Source organism: Ciconia boyciana, chromosome 8, assembly GCF_034638445.1.
Source record: "Ciconia boyciana chromosome 8, ASM3463844v1, whole genome shotgun sequence".
In the NCBI taxonomy this organism is placed as follows: Eukaryota; Metazoa; Chordata; class Aves; order Ciconiiformes; family Ciconiidae; genus Ciconia; species Ciconia boyciana.
Window position 1 is genome coordinate 63,372,352 of NC_132941.1, and position 17,599 is coordinate 63,389,950.

General features: G+C 45.6%; 1 protein-coding gene across 8 annotated transcripts in view; it reads right to left on the reverse strand.

Annotated features, from left to right (window-relative positions):
- The window catches only part of CTBP2 (C-terminal binding protein 2), a 145,751-nt gene that overhangs the window by 28,885 nt on the left and 99,267 nt on the right, over nt 1-17,599 (reverse strand). Inside the window, exon 1 of one of the 8 annotated variants that reach the window (XM_072871385.1) lies at nt 8,417-8,440. The exons of 4 other annotated variants lie outside the window; for them this stretch is intronic. Coding sequence is in view for 1 of the 4 variants with exons in the window: in XM_072871376.1 (XP_072727477.1) it covers nt 1,718-1,760 (43 nt within the window). In the remaining 3 variants the exon portion in view is untranslated. Of the gene's footprint in view, nt 1-1,717; nt 1,776-6,445; nt 6,470-8,161; nt 8,187-8,416; nt 8,441-17,599 lie in introns of those variants that run through there. 3 more of the 8 variants (XM_072871383.1, XM_072871384.1, XM_072871376.1) reach the window with 3 other exon arrangements.

Consider the following 17,599-nt stretch of genomic DNA (forward strand, 5'->3'; position numbering starts at 1 on the left):
CTAGATAACACACTGGCAGATTCTTATTCTTCGATTCCAAGAACAACGAGCTATTCCTGTGCTACGGTAGTTCAACACCCACCCTCAACCACGCGGGGCCCCATGGAGGTCTCCATGGGTGCCTCCTTCCTACCCTCCCACCGCCTTGGGATGGGGCTGTACTGCTGCAGCCCCGGCTTGTCCCAGGGCCTGTCCCAGCTCCAGGCTGCGTCCCAGCAGCCCCCGACGTTCACCACACTCATTTGGTCACAGCGTGGGGCACGAAGGAGCTCACCGAAGCATGAGGCAGCCCTGCCCTTGCCTCTCCGGCTCTGATGCACGGCTTTTCTCATGGAGGCAACCTCAGCAATGCAACAAGAGCTAACGGAGAGAGATCAGGATGCTGGAATAAAGCACTCCTGCAAGGATCTGTATTTTCTCTCTCTCTTTTGTGAGCTGACATGTGGGTCAATAATCTTCATATTTAAGGTGTCTTATGTTCTTGCACATGCAAAAGATAGCTGCACTGCAACTCCTGCAGCTGCTGGGAGGCATTTCCTACAGACATCCTCAGTGCATTAAGTGACAAATAAAATCCAAAGCTGTAGAGAAACTGACTGCTCTTGAAACCATGTTAAACTATAATGGGCTGAAAACATCTTCATTTTTATGTCTCTTCACTATCACAGAGAAGAAAGTCAATGCTGATGTAGGTAAGCACAGGCTATGGGTTTATCTAATAATGTATACTGAAGATAGTGAAAAATATTTCAAATCTGCCCACAGTTATAAAACTGTGAATCACACTGAACGATACCACTGCAGTAAGCCATTTTCCTCTAATGGTTTTCTATATTTTATCGGTTCAATAAAACCCATCACCTATCAACCTAAAAGCTGTAGTTATACAACCTATGGTTATTCTCAATTAATTGATTTTTTTAATTTTAAAATTGTGCCACAAACCCACCGGAAGAGCGAGGTATGGCAAAATGAACTAATCAGATTTCATTTCTTTCTTGGGGAGAAGGTAAAGGAGGGGGACAAAGGAAGAGTCCTGCACTGAAGTTTCAGAAAGTTGACAAAGTTTCCTGCCTTGGAGTAGAAAGCACTTGGCAAAGATGGATGCTGATGCATCACACCCCTGCCTACAAATCTGTACACTTGATTACATCATACAGATTACAAAACCTACCAAATGAACCGAGTGGGCTGAGAAAACTCCCTGGGATCATGAAAAAGAAGGCTCCTGCTCCAACAATGATCTTACATATTGCCTGTGTCCTAGGGGATCCCAAAGCCCCTCACATGTGAGCCGCCACTGACATGAAACCACCCTGCTGGCTGTAATCAAGAGGTACAGACTACGTGGCAAAGAGGTGAAGTAAGACATGGTACTCATCAAGAAACCCAGCTAAACGAGCATTTTACAATCTTAGACACAAATATGTCTGTTGTTTTCATGGTTCATTCCACAAATACCCAAGAGGTAAACTGTACAGTACTCAGTGTAATCTATTCCTCTAATTAATACCTTTGGTAGTACAAGGAAAAACCCAATATCATGAAAAAATCAGTAACACGTGGCCAGCTGACTTTCTTAAGAGCACTTAAGAATACGGAGGTGGCTTCGTAATTACCCACAAACCCCTTTCCATTTAGTGGCATTACTTTTGGCAAGAGTTTTCCCACCCCTCTCCCTAGTTCTCAGCCCAACAAATGGGTCACCTTCCTTGACCTGTTGTCCTCTCTCTCTGCAAGCAGACAAATTCTGTGCCCATTTGTTTCTCTGATACCCGCTTCCATCAGAAGGAAAAAGTTGATTCTTCTGCAGAAATTTGTTAGAAGTTGCTCTCAACAGAGGGATCACCTAAAAGAAGATGCACAGATCTCAGTCACAGGGTCTGGAAATGATTTTGTGAGTTTTCTAAAACAAGCTATTTTGTTGCTCCTCGGAAGAAGACCCTGGGAGAGGTGTAGGAGATCCCTCTCAATGCCTTGTTCAAGGTCTAGCCAACTGACATTGATGGGTTTCAAGATTTTTTTTTTTTGCTTTGTATGAAAGGCAAGGATCACAATTCTTGAAGGACTCCTTTTCAAGCTCTCATCGAACGAGCATGATGGGTCTCCTGTACCAAACGCAGCCATGCTGCTGTGCTCTCCAGCAGCCCTGCAGGAAGCGTTGGAGAGGACGTTGCGCAGACACCCACGACAGAAACATGTCTCACCCTCTTCTGCCTCCTTACTTCAGACTGAGCTGGTGAACCACGCTTGCTGCCAGCAGTAGGTACAGAGCGCACACGAGGACTCCTCCCCGGCATGTGCCTGGAGTCAAGCATTCAGCCAACTTTAGACTGCTTCGCTGCTTCTGCCCCTGTCAGGCACATAAACAAAAAATCAGTTGCTACTTCCTTGCGATTCACATGAGGAGTGCCTGGAGTCAATGGGTTCAGTGTGGGGATCATTCAAACCAGCTGCGGCCAGTGAAAAGAATCCATTCTTCATTCCTGCGACCAGGCTTGCTAGAAAGTAGGGAGCAAATGTTCCACCCAAAATAGTTTTGGTCTGAGCACAAGAGAAGCTATTGGCAACAACAACGTTGAAAGAAAGAATGCCTTAGCATCAGGCTCAGATGCCTTGCAAATGTATTTTGTATCCTCTACCCCAAATTGTATTTCTTTCTGCCTGTAACAGATTACGTGCTTTAACCGGCTCTGGCAGATTGCTGAGTGTCTTTATTTTCGCTAGTAGAGAGCTCCCTTCCATATGGGACCTATCTAGGATGGAAAGTAGATCTACTGGGATGGAGAGCCCAACCCCAGCTGAGCACCGGGCCACCATGGCCCTCCACGGTGAAGCCAAGTCATGCAGGAGTCCTGGGCAAAGGGTGCAAATCGGGCAGCTCCTTGGCTGCTGACCTTTCCCTGGAGCCACGTGGCCAGGCAGGGGTGCAGGAGTATTCCCCGATGCTGGCCATGCAGTGCAGTACCTACACGATGCATGCATCTGCTGGGTGTGCTCTCCTGTCCCAGCTTTCCGGCCCACCCCGGACTGATGGTGCAGAACAGGCTGTGGGCAAATCCTCCCCCGTGTTGTACGTACCCCTCACCGTCCCTCCATGCACCCAGTTTTACCGCAAGGATGCTCTGATAGTATTGCAACAAATGCTGCTTTTCTCAGAGAGCTGTAAACGGCCACAGCGACCAGGTGTGAATAGCTAGGTCTTTGTGGTTTATTTTTAACCTACAATGAATCTGAAAAGCAGAAGGTGCTGCTGTTGCTAGGGTCGCAGAAGTAGAGTAGCAGACACGAAGAGTTCCCTCTGGGTGAGCAACCAGGCCTGATCTGAGCGTTTCTTCTGGGTTGACTGGCAAGAGCAATTAATCCTGACTCAGTGCATATGTTCCAAATTTTGTGTACTTCAGAAACGAAATGAGAAAAAAAAGTTATTGTGCTTCGCTGTGAAATATCAAAAGCACTGAACTGTGATGCATTAACACGGCATTGTCTTCAGGACTCTTGCCCAACTGAAGGCTGACAAGAGGAGCTGGCACACAGACATTAAGAAGGGCACATATTCTTTACTCACACACCCAGGTACTTTTGCACGGCACAATAACGCATGCGAATATGTCTCCATCCTCTTCGTACAGTTATCAGTGCAGCATAAAGTAAGGACAATGCCCATTAACAAAAGATACAAGAGAGAATAACAACTCAGATAAAAAAGATTTGCATTTATAAATGTCACAATAGAAAGGAAATTATAAACCCCTGCAAGCCAAGTTTCTAATTTGGTCTTAATCCAAATTAGACCTGGCTGGGCATAGCTGCGCCAGCGTTGGCTGCCTCTCCGTCTCCTTTCCATTGGTCAGGACAAGCCTTTTCCCAAATCACAACAGCTGGCTGGAGCAACCCTCCACCTCCTCTTTCTCGCTACAACTTTCCCTTAGAGCATGATGACTTTTAAATCCTTTCAGGCTCAAAGCCCAGTAAGCAGTAAAGCCCAGCACAAAGTGTTATTTCTCATAACCTTTTTTTTTCATATAAGAATCCAATAGAAAAATAACCTCAGCAGTGTTTGTCATAGCCAGAGGTGGATTTGAAGCTCTGACGAAGTCAATGTGCTGCGTAAGGCGGTGCTTGGTGCAGCACGCCTGCTTCTTAACAGAGTTAAAGGAAAAGCCTTTAGGAAAAGCCCTAAGCCAAAGCTCCTATCTTTCTTCAGCTATAGTAAGGTACGACTTAAAATCTTTTGGGGAGCTGGAAACTTTGGTATGGACAAAGAACTCAAATGAACAGCCACAATGGCTGCAGAGTGGTTTCCTTAATTAGAAAGTTGGCTGCGTTCATAAGGAGGAGGAAAACAATGCTACAGACAGCCAAGGCAAAGAGCAAGTAAAAACTGTAGCACATGCAGCTCTGGAGGAAACAGAAACTGGCCCTATCAGCCCCCCAGATCCTCCAAAACCACTTGTAATTATTAGGCTGAAAATCAAGCGTGGTTCTGCTGCTGAATCAGAGCAGTACGAGCTTGTGAATATGACTTATTCTTAATTAATACATTTTGACAAGGCTCAAAGCACTCCCCAGACGATTTAAGACACCGTAAAAAATCAAGGAACTGACAGTTTTTGACCTCAAGATGTCAAATACAGAACTGCTGTCTAGGTTTGATGAGCTGTCACTCTGTCCCCCGGACATCCCTACTGCAGCTAAGCATTTCACGTCATGGGCTGCAACCACACAACGTAGTCCATGAGACTACTGGCACGTCCTCAGAGCATCAGTCAACCCAGCTTCAACAGCGCCCGAGAACCCCTGTCGATACAGCGGCAGTGGTGGTCTTCCCAGCCCTCTGCCCTGCTCTGGTGCTTGGCGATGGGCAATGGGAGAGTACAGAGACATCCAGCGCTGTGCGACCAACTGTAAGGAAGCCTGAGAAACCCAGACCTTGCTGCTGGCTTGCTGGCCAGGTTTGCCTGGCTGTCCTCGTGGAGACCCGGTGTGCTGCTGCAGGAGAACTAGAGAGCTGCGTAGCAAATGGAAAACACTAACCAGGAAGGTTGTGTGCTTTTTTAAACAGCAGACCAGATCCCATCCTGAAAGCATGATAAACTCTCTACAAAGAGATATTTCAGACTATGCTCATCTCTCAAGCCAGTGCAGGGTACATCCCGACAGAGAGTAGCTGTACAGAAAGTGTAGAAAACCACAGGTAGAGAAACTGCAGCTTTCCCTTGTGCTGGTCGCATGCAGGTCTGTCAATCCTACCAGCACCTGACACCTGTGATCAGAAAGAAGCTGATACCTGTCACGCTGAGACGATCGAGCATCCCGCTATGGAAATTCAAGCAGCCGGTGCCAAAACAGCGCTCCCGGGGCAGGGAAGAGGCAGCTGTGCCATGCATCTGGGGAGACCGGGAAGGCAAAACGAGAAAACACTTCTTGGCTGCAGCAGAAAACAACATACTGATGCCTCTCCTAAGCACAAGCCTGTGGCCAAGGAGAAACGTGGGTCGTGGACCATTTCCAAGGGTGCACTGGAGATGCTCTTACTATAATTGAACATGAAGCTGTGGCCTCCCAGGGCTGCGCACGCTCCTCGCCATGGCGGGCTGCCACCTTGTGTGACTGAGCGCGGGGTGTTTGTGTTTTTCTGCTTCAAACCAGCCACCAGAATGAAAGGAAACACAAGTGTCTGACATGAGGGAGGCTGAGGAGCACGGCTGCGGTCTGCAGACAGGTGACTGGAGAGAGATGGCAGCAGGAAGGCTGAGTTTTTGGAGCGTGGCTCCAAAAAGAAAATCTCAGAGGACACACTCGCGATCCTCTTCCACGCCGGAGATGAAAAAGAATCATCCCAAACTGGATAGGGAGAGGTGTAGCTCCTCGGAAGGTCTCTGCCCCAAACACCTCTGTAGCAGGAATATGGCCCCCAGGAGACCTGCAAAATTACCTTACATCTGACACCCAGGAGCTCCGCGTGACTTGATACAAAGCAGCAAAGCACAGGTTACACATTCTGTTTACGAGAAAATTAATCTTAAAGGACGTGGAGTGAAATCTTGGATCTGGGAATCAATTTTTTAAAAAAACAATTTTAACTTGCTATTTTGCCAAATTCTGATTGAAAATCATTGCTCAGACCCCAAAGGCTCACGACCCACTTACCAAACACGGCACTGCTGTATTTGGATGGACTCGAGTCAGAGTACTAACACCATGAAGGGTAGAAGCTAGAGGCAAACAAACAAAGCACATAACTACGCCAACTTGAGAGGAGGAGTGTACAAAAAATTTGAAACACAAACATTTTGTGAATGTTAAAGGCGGCATTGTTCCCAGGCATGGAATACTTTCCTAGAAACTGGCTACCTTTAGGGCACCGTCTGTCGTGCTGCAGTATTTTGCTTGGCTTACTGTTGCTGATTCCGGTATTTTTCCCTTTCTTCTGCTCTCTTACCTTCTTCCTTCCTCTCTCACTTCTCCAGATGTGTGTGCACTGGAGGAAAGCTGCTCCCGTTGACTCTGGGGGGCAGTTTCCAGCCTTGCCTACGCTCAGCGGTGCCTGCAGCCTGGCTGCTGCCTGGGCTGTCCAGCATTTCTTAGTATGTACCTCTTGTTCAGTACCGCGGTGCTTTGACTACGTGCCTTATGAACTGATTAAACGAACAAATATGTAAGAGGCATATTAACTCCACATGCCTAGTAACTTCCCAGAGTGGGAGTAAAGGCAATTGGAGATTCCCCAGGAAACTATCCTGGTATGCAAAGTATGGCCAGATTCTCCCCATTACAAGGGGCATTGCGGAGAGGAATCACATAGTCTTGGTACCTGGTGCAGGCAATCCACGACCGAACCATAAAACCACCAAAAGCGAGACAGGAATTGCATTGCAAACTGCTTATCTCTTCGAGTCCAGCTGCTGCTCTGGAGGCTGAGGGCTTTGGGAGGAGTGTGAGAGGCTTTTCAGAAGGAGTTAAAGCAGCACTCTTCTGGCATCTGACGCCTCTTCCTTCCTGGAGCAAAAGCGTCTCACTGTCCCCCTGGGAGAATGGTGGAGCATCTCCTTTGGCTCTCATTAAGTGCTCCACAACTTCCCGTACCGTAAACCGGTTGCATAACACAAATCTGCACTGTGCAAAACCTCACGAGCACCGAGCCTTGTAGGAGCCAATGTTGTTTCTCCCAATCCTTCTGTGAGATCTGCTTTCCATATGTCTCTGCCGATGTGCTTGCCTTCTTCACGACTGCGAAAGACCAGTCTCCCTCTCTGCTGATCCTACCCCCCTCCCTGCCTCAGCGTGCCTGCCGGCTGCACATGAATGCACACGGATGGGTACCAAATGGTTGGGTTCGCTTTTCTCGGCACCACTCTTCTCTCTAATGCCACCACTACTGAGGACATAACACCGTGGCTACGCGTTGTCTCCAACCTCTGCTTGAGCAGTCCCACCGCTGTACTGGGGACAGAAGCCACAGTAGGACAGGACTTCCCTTTGCATTTCCCAGGACAAAGCTCATCTACTACCAGGAAACCACTACCAAGAGAGAAAAATTCCGTTTCAGAACTAAGCACAAGTTACAAAAGTCGTATTTACTACCAACTTCCCAAACTCCCTCTTTTCCATGTGCCACCTTAGAAGAACAAGACAGTCAAACGGATCTGCTCTGGATTTCTCTTACACACCTCTCGCAGCTGCAAATCCTTTACAAGGTGCTTTTACAAAGCAAAGCACCTGTTTTGCACCCCGAGCACTACCTTCCCTCTGACAAATATCTCTGTTTACAGTCTGGAACTTTATAATATTGAGCCATGATCAAACTCATTATCTCCACACACTCCTGTCACGCCAATATTGCACAATTGCCATTTCCCTTTCTCCTCCTCAACTGCCACCACGATTCGCATTGCCATCAGCTTTCACAAGTGACCTCCCTCAGTTTATTGTAGCCCACAGTATCACTAATCTTAAAATTATTCCAAAATATAGATAGACAGATATGCCACTTCTGACGTCTTCTGCCCCGTCTGAGGATACTCTTCAAACCCCTCTGTAAAACAGCCAGCTCTGCCTTTCCCACGGACCCCATCCCTCCTTCTCAGGGAAGAGCCACTGCTCCCTGCCCACTATTCATGCTTTGGCGGTGGAGCAGCCAGGGAAGCTCCTTCTGTACCTCCTGCTCCACAGCTCTTGCAAATCCAGCTCCGCTCCGCTGCTGTCACATCATGTCCCACCTCCTGCTGCCGTAGCGCGTCCCATCCCCTCCCCTGGGATCCTTTTCTCCAGGGCAGCCGGGGGGCTCAGCCTGTTCTGGGACCTCCCACGACTCGCCCATGACTTCCCACCCGCTTCCAGCTTAGAAGTCCTCTCCTGCTTCGTTCTCAGAGATGCAAAAGCCTCAGTTTTTTTCCCTTTCTGCTTTATTTACCTCTAACTCTGAAGCACTTTTTCTGTTTCAGGAGAATGGAATGCTCTTTCCAGCTACCTTCCAGCTCTCTGTAGACTTTCAGATTTCCACGCTAATGCTCCAGACTTCGTGTAGTTCAATCAAGTTTAAAGTCTCAGTTGTTGCTCTTTGCACAGCTACCACTCAACTGTGCCCACTGAAGCATGTATGGCAACCCAGCCATTTATAATGGTCAAAAAGCCACAACAGTTTATCAATTCTTTTTGTACAGCACCCTCTCTACAGCAGAGCACAGTGGGTCCATATCTATGAATCATTTTCATTTTCTGAGTTATTTTTTTTTCTTGAGAGCATTGCAGTGAGCTAGTCAGCCTGGCTTATCTGTTCATCAACAGGAGCAGAGGCCAGTCCGACACACCGCAGATTTAGGCTTGGGTAAACCAAAAATGTGGTAAGTTGCCTAATCAGAACGAGAACAGGAATATTACAATTTCAGTGGAATATTATGATTTCTTGTAAAACTGAAATATCAGAAATGAAGAAAATAGAAACATTCAACCGTATGCACAACTAAACCACTTTAAAATGACAAACCAGAACCGTAGCTCTTAGCACACAGCCGGTACTGCACCTCAAAGTCAGGCTGACCACGTAAAAAGAACCGACAGCTAAATAGTCAACATCAGCGCTGATCAGTACTAAATTTAAAAGCAATTTGAGCTTTAATAATTCAATAGAATTTAATTTGCTGGTAGTAAGAAAGGTGGAAGTTTTTTTTCCAAAGCATGACATGGATGGATATCCTATCTCTGTAAGGTACACCCAGTTTGTAGCAAGTGCTGGGCATGGGGCCAAACACACACAGACACACACACAGACACACACACACACTCTCACACACATAGACACACAGACATCCACACTCATACACAGACACACACGCACATACAGACACACAGACACTCACAGAGACACACACACACACTCACACATAGACACACAGACACCCACTCACACACAGACACAAGACACACACACACACACACACACACTCACAGACACTGACACACAGACACCCAGACGCACACTCACACACACACACTCACACACACACACACACATGCTCTCACGCACAGACACACACTCACACAGATACACACAGACACACACACACACACACACACATACAGACACACACTCACACACGCGACACACACACACCCACAGACACTGACACACAGACACCCAGACGCACACTCACACACACACACACACACAGACATGCTCTGACACAGACACACACTCACACAGATACACACAGACACACACACACACATACAGACACACACACACACACGAGACACACACACACAGACACACACACACTCACACACAGACACACAGACACCCACTCACAGACAGACGCAAGACACAGACACACACACACACAAAGCCTCCGTGTCCTCCAGATCAGGCCCACAAGCCACACAAACGGAGATCAAGCAAGAAATCCTCTAAGAGATTTAACATGCAACATTTGAAACCGAGCAATATTACCGATATTTATTTTACCCGTAAGCCCTCTCTTAGAATTTTGTTTCGGAAATTTTCAATTGCAAACTTGCAAGTGTTCAGTGGAATTCCTTTTTATGCCTTGCTTCAGACTGTTAATAACAGCTCCAGTGCTAATGACCTAACTCCTGAACGTACAGAGGAAAAACAGCACTTCATGAAATATTGATACACACTTGGAAATTTGACAATTATCTCCAGAGCTCCTTGGTAAAATCTGAAAGCAAATAAATAGCAAACATTTCCTGTACTCATTAAAACACTGAAAAACAGAGAAAGAAACCTACTCATTATCCATTTGACAAATATAACCTATTATTTTTAATAATGCACAGGCATTCAATGCATGAAATTTACAGCTTCTCTTGCTTAAAGAAAGCATTGGTTTCGTAGATCTAATTTTAAGAAATGCAATAAAAGTAAGTTATGTGGAGCTGGTTGCTTTTGCAGGGGAGGATAAAATCATTCTTCTATTGAAGTCAATGGCAAACCTACCATTTTTTAGATGGAAACACAACTTCACTCACTGCCCTGTTTTGGAAGCTGCTTGTCCAGAAAGAAATTCTCCAAAAATTAGAAATATTAATTTAATTGGCCTTCCTCATGCAAGCTTGGGAAACAGAAAACTGGAGTAAAAAAGAGCTGATGAGCCAGAGCGTGGGGCTGCTAGTCCACACGCTATCTCTCTGTATCTTGCTTATCATAGGCCAGCGAGATGATACACAGGCTCGTGCTCTGGCCAGCGCACGGCATGGGAGATGCCACACTGCTGCTCAGGAACACGTGCTTTTAGGACGAACGGCAAGTACAGAGAACGCTTTCCCCTTCTGAATAAATATGAACCAAAGGAGAAAACCATAAGCATGACAGGTTGCTCGGCATTGCATTACAGTGCAATCATTGGTGTTATTATAGTCATTCTGCTTTCTGGACCTTTTAGCCCTGACTGCGGATGAAACAGAACCACAACCTCTGCAAACAAGAATGAAATGGAAATGTAAGAGTCTTAAGCCAAATGTTTCAGCTGGTAAGATAACAACTTCCACTCTTATGCAGGTCCACTCAACATGAGCAAGAATTCAAAGACAGGGAAAGCTTGAGATCCATTAGGAACTGGAACTGCTGGCCAGGTGGGATAACTAAAGCTACATTTCGGCTTTCCTGATTACGTCAGTGTCCCAACAGGACAGTTGAGATACTGATAAGCTCTCTGCTGTCCACACTGAATACTCTCTTTTATCTTTCATAATACATACTCATCAAGATTCCTTTCATCGACAAAGCAAAATATATGCACTTGCATGAACTACTGTACTTTTTGAATATTCATTTAAATCTTTATAATAAGGCATTCAGAGGAAGGCAAAGAACACAACAAATGACTGTGTGTGACATTGCCATTCCTGGGTTTTTTCACTCTGTGAGTTACAGTGGGAGACTCCAATAAGAGACTGGGCCATCATAAGAAAAGGCTGACAATCTATAGAGTCAGTAAAGGAGTGCACAGGAGGCAACTTGAAACCGCTCAGGGATTTGCATTGTTAGAAGAAGCATCAGGAAACGTGTTAGGGTTAAGAAGACGAGCAAGGAATTCAAGGGGGCATCGTCAGGTTCTTGCATGCCACCACCCTACGACTCCCAGTGCGGCTCCTTGGCATGGAGGTAACCCACCTGGAGATACCACCTTCATATCTGGAAAATACATGCCAAACGTTTCAATGGGACCTCAGTTTTGATCTTCTGACTTTTTAAATTGAAAGTATATCCTAAATCATTACTTATCATTGTGTTTGCTGTCTAAGCAAAGTCCCTTCTGCTTATTTACTTGCCAAGTCAGTACAACAACCTAGGAAATAATAAATTGCTTGATAACCAAAACAAGTCACTTCTGGCAAACAATGAAGACTCTTCAGAAGTACTGATCCAAATGGATAATGACTGATATACACTGATCATATTTTTGAGTTTTTCTCCCCATTTTCATGTGTATATGTATCTGCATATATAAATAAAACACGAGAATGCCATCTTGGCTGTTCATATCAGTATTTACCAAGGATCTCCACTGGCTCCAGCCGTTCAGGTAAGCCCTGCTGGTTTCCTTCTTACAGTGACAACGTGCTTATCGCTTGGATTACAGAGCCTAAACCACCCTCCTCCTGGGGACTATGACGCTTTCGGGAACTGCGGGAAGAGTACTGTCCTCTCGCTCTTCTCCCAGCCTCTCCTTGGCTGCCTCTTCTTCCATGTGCAAGATGTGGCGAGAGGCCATTTCCCTTGGCCACCCTATGTTTGGTGGTTGCACCCCCAGGGCCGGGGGTGCTCCCGGGAGGGAACACTGCAGGAGGGAAGGGACCACAAACCTCCCTCACTGACCCCGCTGCTGGCAGCGACAGCACCGGCTGTTCAAACGCAGAGCACGCTGCTCGTGCACGTGGCAGTGGGGTCTGCAGACACTCTTTGCAACCAAAAAATTAAATTTATGTATTTATGCCTGGCAAATGAGGCTAGGTCAACGTCTTCCAAACTATCTGAGACTTGGAGACATCACAGGGGGGAACTGAACTGCAGCAGCCTCGCAGGGATGCTGTGTCACACGGAAAGGGGCACAGGGTGGCCCCGTGCAGGCAGGGCTGGGACCGCGTTACGTCGTGCCATGGGACCCACGTTTAAGCCGATTGTTGGCCTCGACACCCTTTGCACTGGGGGAGAGGGCGGAGGAAGGAAAGCTGGGCACTAATCCGCTCCATCTGCTCCGGAGCAGCTAATTGGATTGGGAGTGCAGGAAGCAAGGCCCCCGGACGGGGCGCTGGCAGTCACGCCGGCCAGGCACAGGCACTCCGAAACCTCCTATTTCACTAAATAACGGTGCTCTAGTGCAGAGGGCGAGGGTCCCACCACACTGCCAAACCTTTCCTAAGGACGCACCCGGTTGCACTGAGGCAGGGCATGGCTGCCCAGCACCTCTCTAATGGAGAGGTGGAACTCATACTGCCTAGGAAAAATAACATACGTGACGCCTCCCCCCCAAGTAACATTTCATCTTTAACAAAACACTAGAAACAGCAGACAGAAGAGATTAAATATTAGCTTTCTTTACCAGAAGCCAGCGGAATGCTGTTCATGTCAGGTTTTATTTAGGTGCAAAAGTCAAAAGCTCATCTGCCAGTTCCTATATATAAACCTTATTAATATATGTCCTACGTCGGCAACATTTATTCTAAATCCGTGGCTTAATGATTTTGGTCTTCTGCTTTTTAAGGATTCAGCTCAGCACCTACTCTTTCTTTTAAAAATAACAGACAATTCAGTTGTGCAGCATTTTCATTAAACTGGTCTGTAGCGTAACACTATGGGAAAGACAAGGAGAAGAAATATAAAAAATGTTTAATACAATAATGATCAGAAACCTTTAAAATTGTTTCCCTCTGTGAACACTAAGTTTGTAGCTATGGAAACTACTTATGAGAAAGCTAAAAAAATGTCAGCAAATACAGCCAGAGAATGATCTGGATATATGAAAGTCCTAACAATGATAGAGAACTACAGACACAGGGTAAAAGGAAAGTGTAAATTGAAGATGACAACACTTGTGCGTCTGACAACATGTTCTCCTCCGACAGGCCAAATTCATTTTTATTGCCATGGCACTAAAGTCAATGAATTGCAACTGGAATGAGTTTGACACTTTATATTGCTTTTGATAAAACCATTTTAAAAAGTGTATTTCAACCTTTAAAAAAGTATTTGAAAAGCGTATGCTCTGCAATCAGTGAATCATGTGCACATATTGGCCAAGATAGTCAATATTTTATCCAGGTAGTTTTCAGCACATCTCTCGCGCTCTCTGTACTTCAGCCATTTACCCTACTAATGTGAGCAGTCCTGATGATTTCAACTGTAAGATCCATACATGATACACATCTGCAGACTCATCTACCAAACTGAGGCTGGTGAGAGCATGCACATGCAAGTAACACTCAGCTGGGTCCTTGTGAGCCTTTCAAAGGCTTTCCCAAACTCACTGTATTTCCAACTAATACCGTTATCATATTGCATATTAATGTCTTGCAAATGGTGCTGTGACCATCAGGACAGCAGATACTAGCAAGACATGTCTGCTAATTTCAATCAAGTATTTTTGTACAGAAGTCACACCACCAGTTAAAATCATTAGTCCGTGGTTTTGACAGTGAATGCAGTGCAGATGTACTTTACCTGGAGTAACACACTAGCTGGGAATGGCTCCAAGGACTTGCTATGGTCTGTCAGGTCAATGTGCAAATTAAATCAGATTTATTCAGTACACTGAGCTTCCTTTGGTGCTGTTTCAGTCTGGATTGTTAATTGAGCTGCCTTACATGTATACATTGTGATTACATGCTACAGTCTGTACAGAACACATAGTGAAGAAAACCTGAAGTTGATTTCTGAACTGTCCGCTATATGGTACATTGGGCAAAGAATAAACCAACCTCAACAAATGCTTGTGGAATTTATACTGTCTATGAAATATCACCGCTAAACTCTCTCTGCCCATAAAAAGCTATGACAATTTCAATGTGGTACTCTTAAAAGAATGGTCAAATGTCACTCTTTTAACCACCCTTGAACAACCGTCATGTCTCTTGCTCCTGACTATGCCCTCTGCTCTTTGGGGGTTGCCCACATGAAGAGCTTCAGCCTGCAACTGATGTGCAGTTAACACAATTTTTATCTGTCACAGGGTGGAAAATACCAGTAAAAAGGATCACAATCAAGTGTTAAACAGTATAAGCAGAGCTGAGCTAATCACAGTGAAAGGCATTTCTAGCTGGGCTCTAACCTGATAAAAGAAGATGAGTCCTCTTTACACTGGAGAGACCTACTTGTCCAAGACAGGCAGCTACCCTCAGCCTGGCTTCCCTGCTCAGGAAAAGGTCAGGCTTTTAACCAAGCCTTACAGCCAAGTACTTTGGCTCCTCCTTCCTTATGATACCTACCCGACCTGTATGGGGCAGCCCTGTTCCTCATCCCTGTGGGAAGCATCTCCCCCTCTGTGATCATTTGCTTTCATATCTTCATATGTAAACTAGAGTTTGAAAAACCATCCAAGACACTTATTGGCAATGAATCACCGTTCCTTGTTGGAGCTCCCTAAGTCCATCATCAGAAACAGAAATCTGGACAGACTCCTCGTTTGGGAGAAGTCTAGGCTAGCTACAAAAATACAAGACTTCCTATCAGCCAACTGCTTCAAGACTGAAAATTTGGATACAAAAATATAAACTGAGTAATCTAATAAAAATACTAACCAAAATAATAATTTGAAGATGCAACAATTTGCGGGGGGGAGTTCAAGTAATCTGATCAGTGACTGCTAGACGTGGTTTGCCCTTACCAGCTTTGCTGACCTACACTATTTATTCCCCTGCATTACCACCCACTTCAGCACGAGGCTGGCCACAAACCTGCTCTGGCAGCAGACCGCCAGCCGACACAGTTTAGTCGCTCAGACTTTGCTGGGTTTATTCCTCCTGCTTGCCACTGAGATGACTTAGTGTGTTCACTACCTGTGACACTACGGATGGCGAGGCTGCAGGAGCAGCTGGCTCCGAGGATGTTTCTCCCCGGGGAAGCCATTCTTGACAGCTTCATGCACAAGGTCTCGATGATGCAGAGAGCAGCAGCTTTGCCAGAGCCGTGGTTGGGGAGTTCCTGGCATGGGAAGCTGGCTCCGCTCTGGAGACATCGCCCTCGGCTCCTGTGCCCCACTCGCACTGCCACCATAGCAATGGGTTTAGGGTGCTCATTCACCACCTTCTCTTCCTGCAACTCTGCAATTCCCTGGAAGGGCAATTTATCTAACTTCTTCTTAATGATTATTTTATGAAATGCAAAGAAGTTGCAGCAATAAATCTCGTTGCTGATTTTCCCTTATCTAACTGTACCGAAGTGAGAGGCCCACAAGCATGCGGCGTGTGCCTGTATGCCTGCCCAGGTCACTGTCTCTACCATCAGAAATACTGGGCAGGAGAAGACACCTCCTTCTCACGAGCCCTCTGCCCAAACTCCAAAGTAAACAGCAGATGTGCAGAATCCACATGGAGTGTCAAAGCTCAGCACAAAATCACAAATCGGGTATCTAGAAACAGCTCACTGTAGAAAGACTACAATATATAGTCCAACAAGACTTCAAAAATAACCAAAACAATCTATTTATTTTAAACCCCTATCCATACAACAAGCTTCAAAATATCACTGGACTGTAACATACATTTTATAACCGTCCACCGACTGAGAAGACATTAACCTATACCGACAGAAAATATTTGCAGCTGTTTAGAGACAGAGTTTAATACTGAACTTGCTTTCGCCTTGCAACTCAAGTATCCACAGCCAAAGCTACAGCCAGGAGAAGGCTCATCGCTCCTAAAAACGCATCCTGTCTCTTCCTGCTGGCAAATACAATTTTCCTGGATTTAGTCAGGTTTCTGTCATCTGCTCAATGTTTTAAAAACATCTTAACATATTTGTAATACTCGCTTATCACCTCGCATGTAAGTGTGAACACGCCTTAGCAATGGTGCTCCTTAAAGAGTAATTCCTCAACACCGCTCAAACATCTACAAACCGCCACGCCTTCAATTTTTAATCCATATCCTTCCGTTTGCCATGTGTCTTACCTTGGCTTCTACTTTTAAAATATAGTTTAACAGGAAGAAAAACCTCTCAGGCTATTTGGAAAATAAAAAGGGGAAATAAATAAAAATGAAGACAATTTCACAGGTCCTACTTCAGCTAAACCTTTCAGGGACTTCAATGAGAAGATAATCTTTCTGTGATTATGGCCAAACCCTCTCGTTGCTTAGCAACACATAATTAAGGAATATGTTTTCAGATCCGCTTTGCAAGCTGGCCATTATCAGATGAAATTACTGGAGCAACAAATGTCATCCTCATGCAAATGAGTTGGTCGTAGGCAAAAAAAAAAAAGAGGGGGTTGAGCAGCGAGAATGAGCTCAGCAGCACAGAAACGCTGCTGGCTTCCTCTTGTTGCGCACCGGTAATTCTTTTAAAGGGAAGGGATAATATCAAGATTTTTAGAGAACAGGGTTTGCAGTTTATATATGAGACACACAGAAGGAGGGGTCCGTTTTTCGTGGTGGAGGAGACCGCTGCCAATGCATGTGCTCCGGCCGTCCCTCACACCAGGGCTTTCACCGCATCGGTACCGACCGGCTCAATCAGATGTACCACAAATAAATGAGCATATTTGTGTTCCCCGCATTATGCCAGTTCGCCTTTTTTTCAGGCTTTGGGAAATTGTTTATTTAAAAATACTGCCTGGATGTACTACTTTTGCATCTGATCCATGTCAACACAGAACGTGTTGCTTAATATTTAAGCATTTTTTAGAAATCAATACATTACACCAGCTACATAAAGGATGCATAAGTGTGAAAGAAACAGCATCTACTTCCTAGCTGTGTAATTATGGTAAGCCAGGGAAAGGGGTGCGCCAAGCGTCTCCGTTTTGACAACTTTATCATTTCCACTCACAAAATCATTCTTTATTTAGATTCCTGTGGAATGGCATCACCAGTTTGGCACCGTCTCTATGCCTATAAATGGTATCCTTTTATTAAAGCT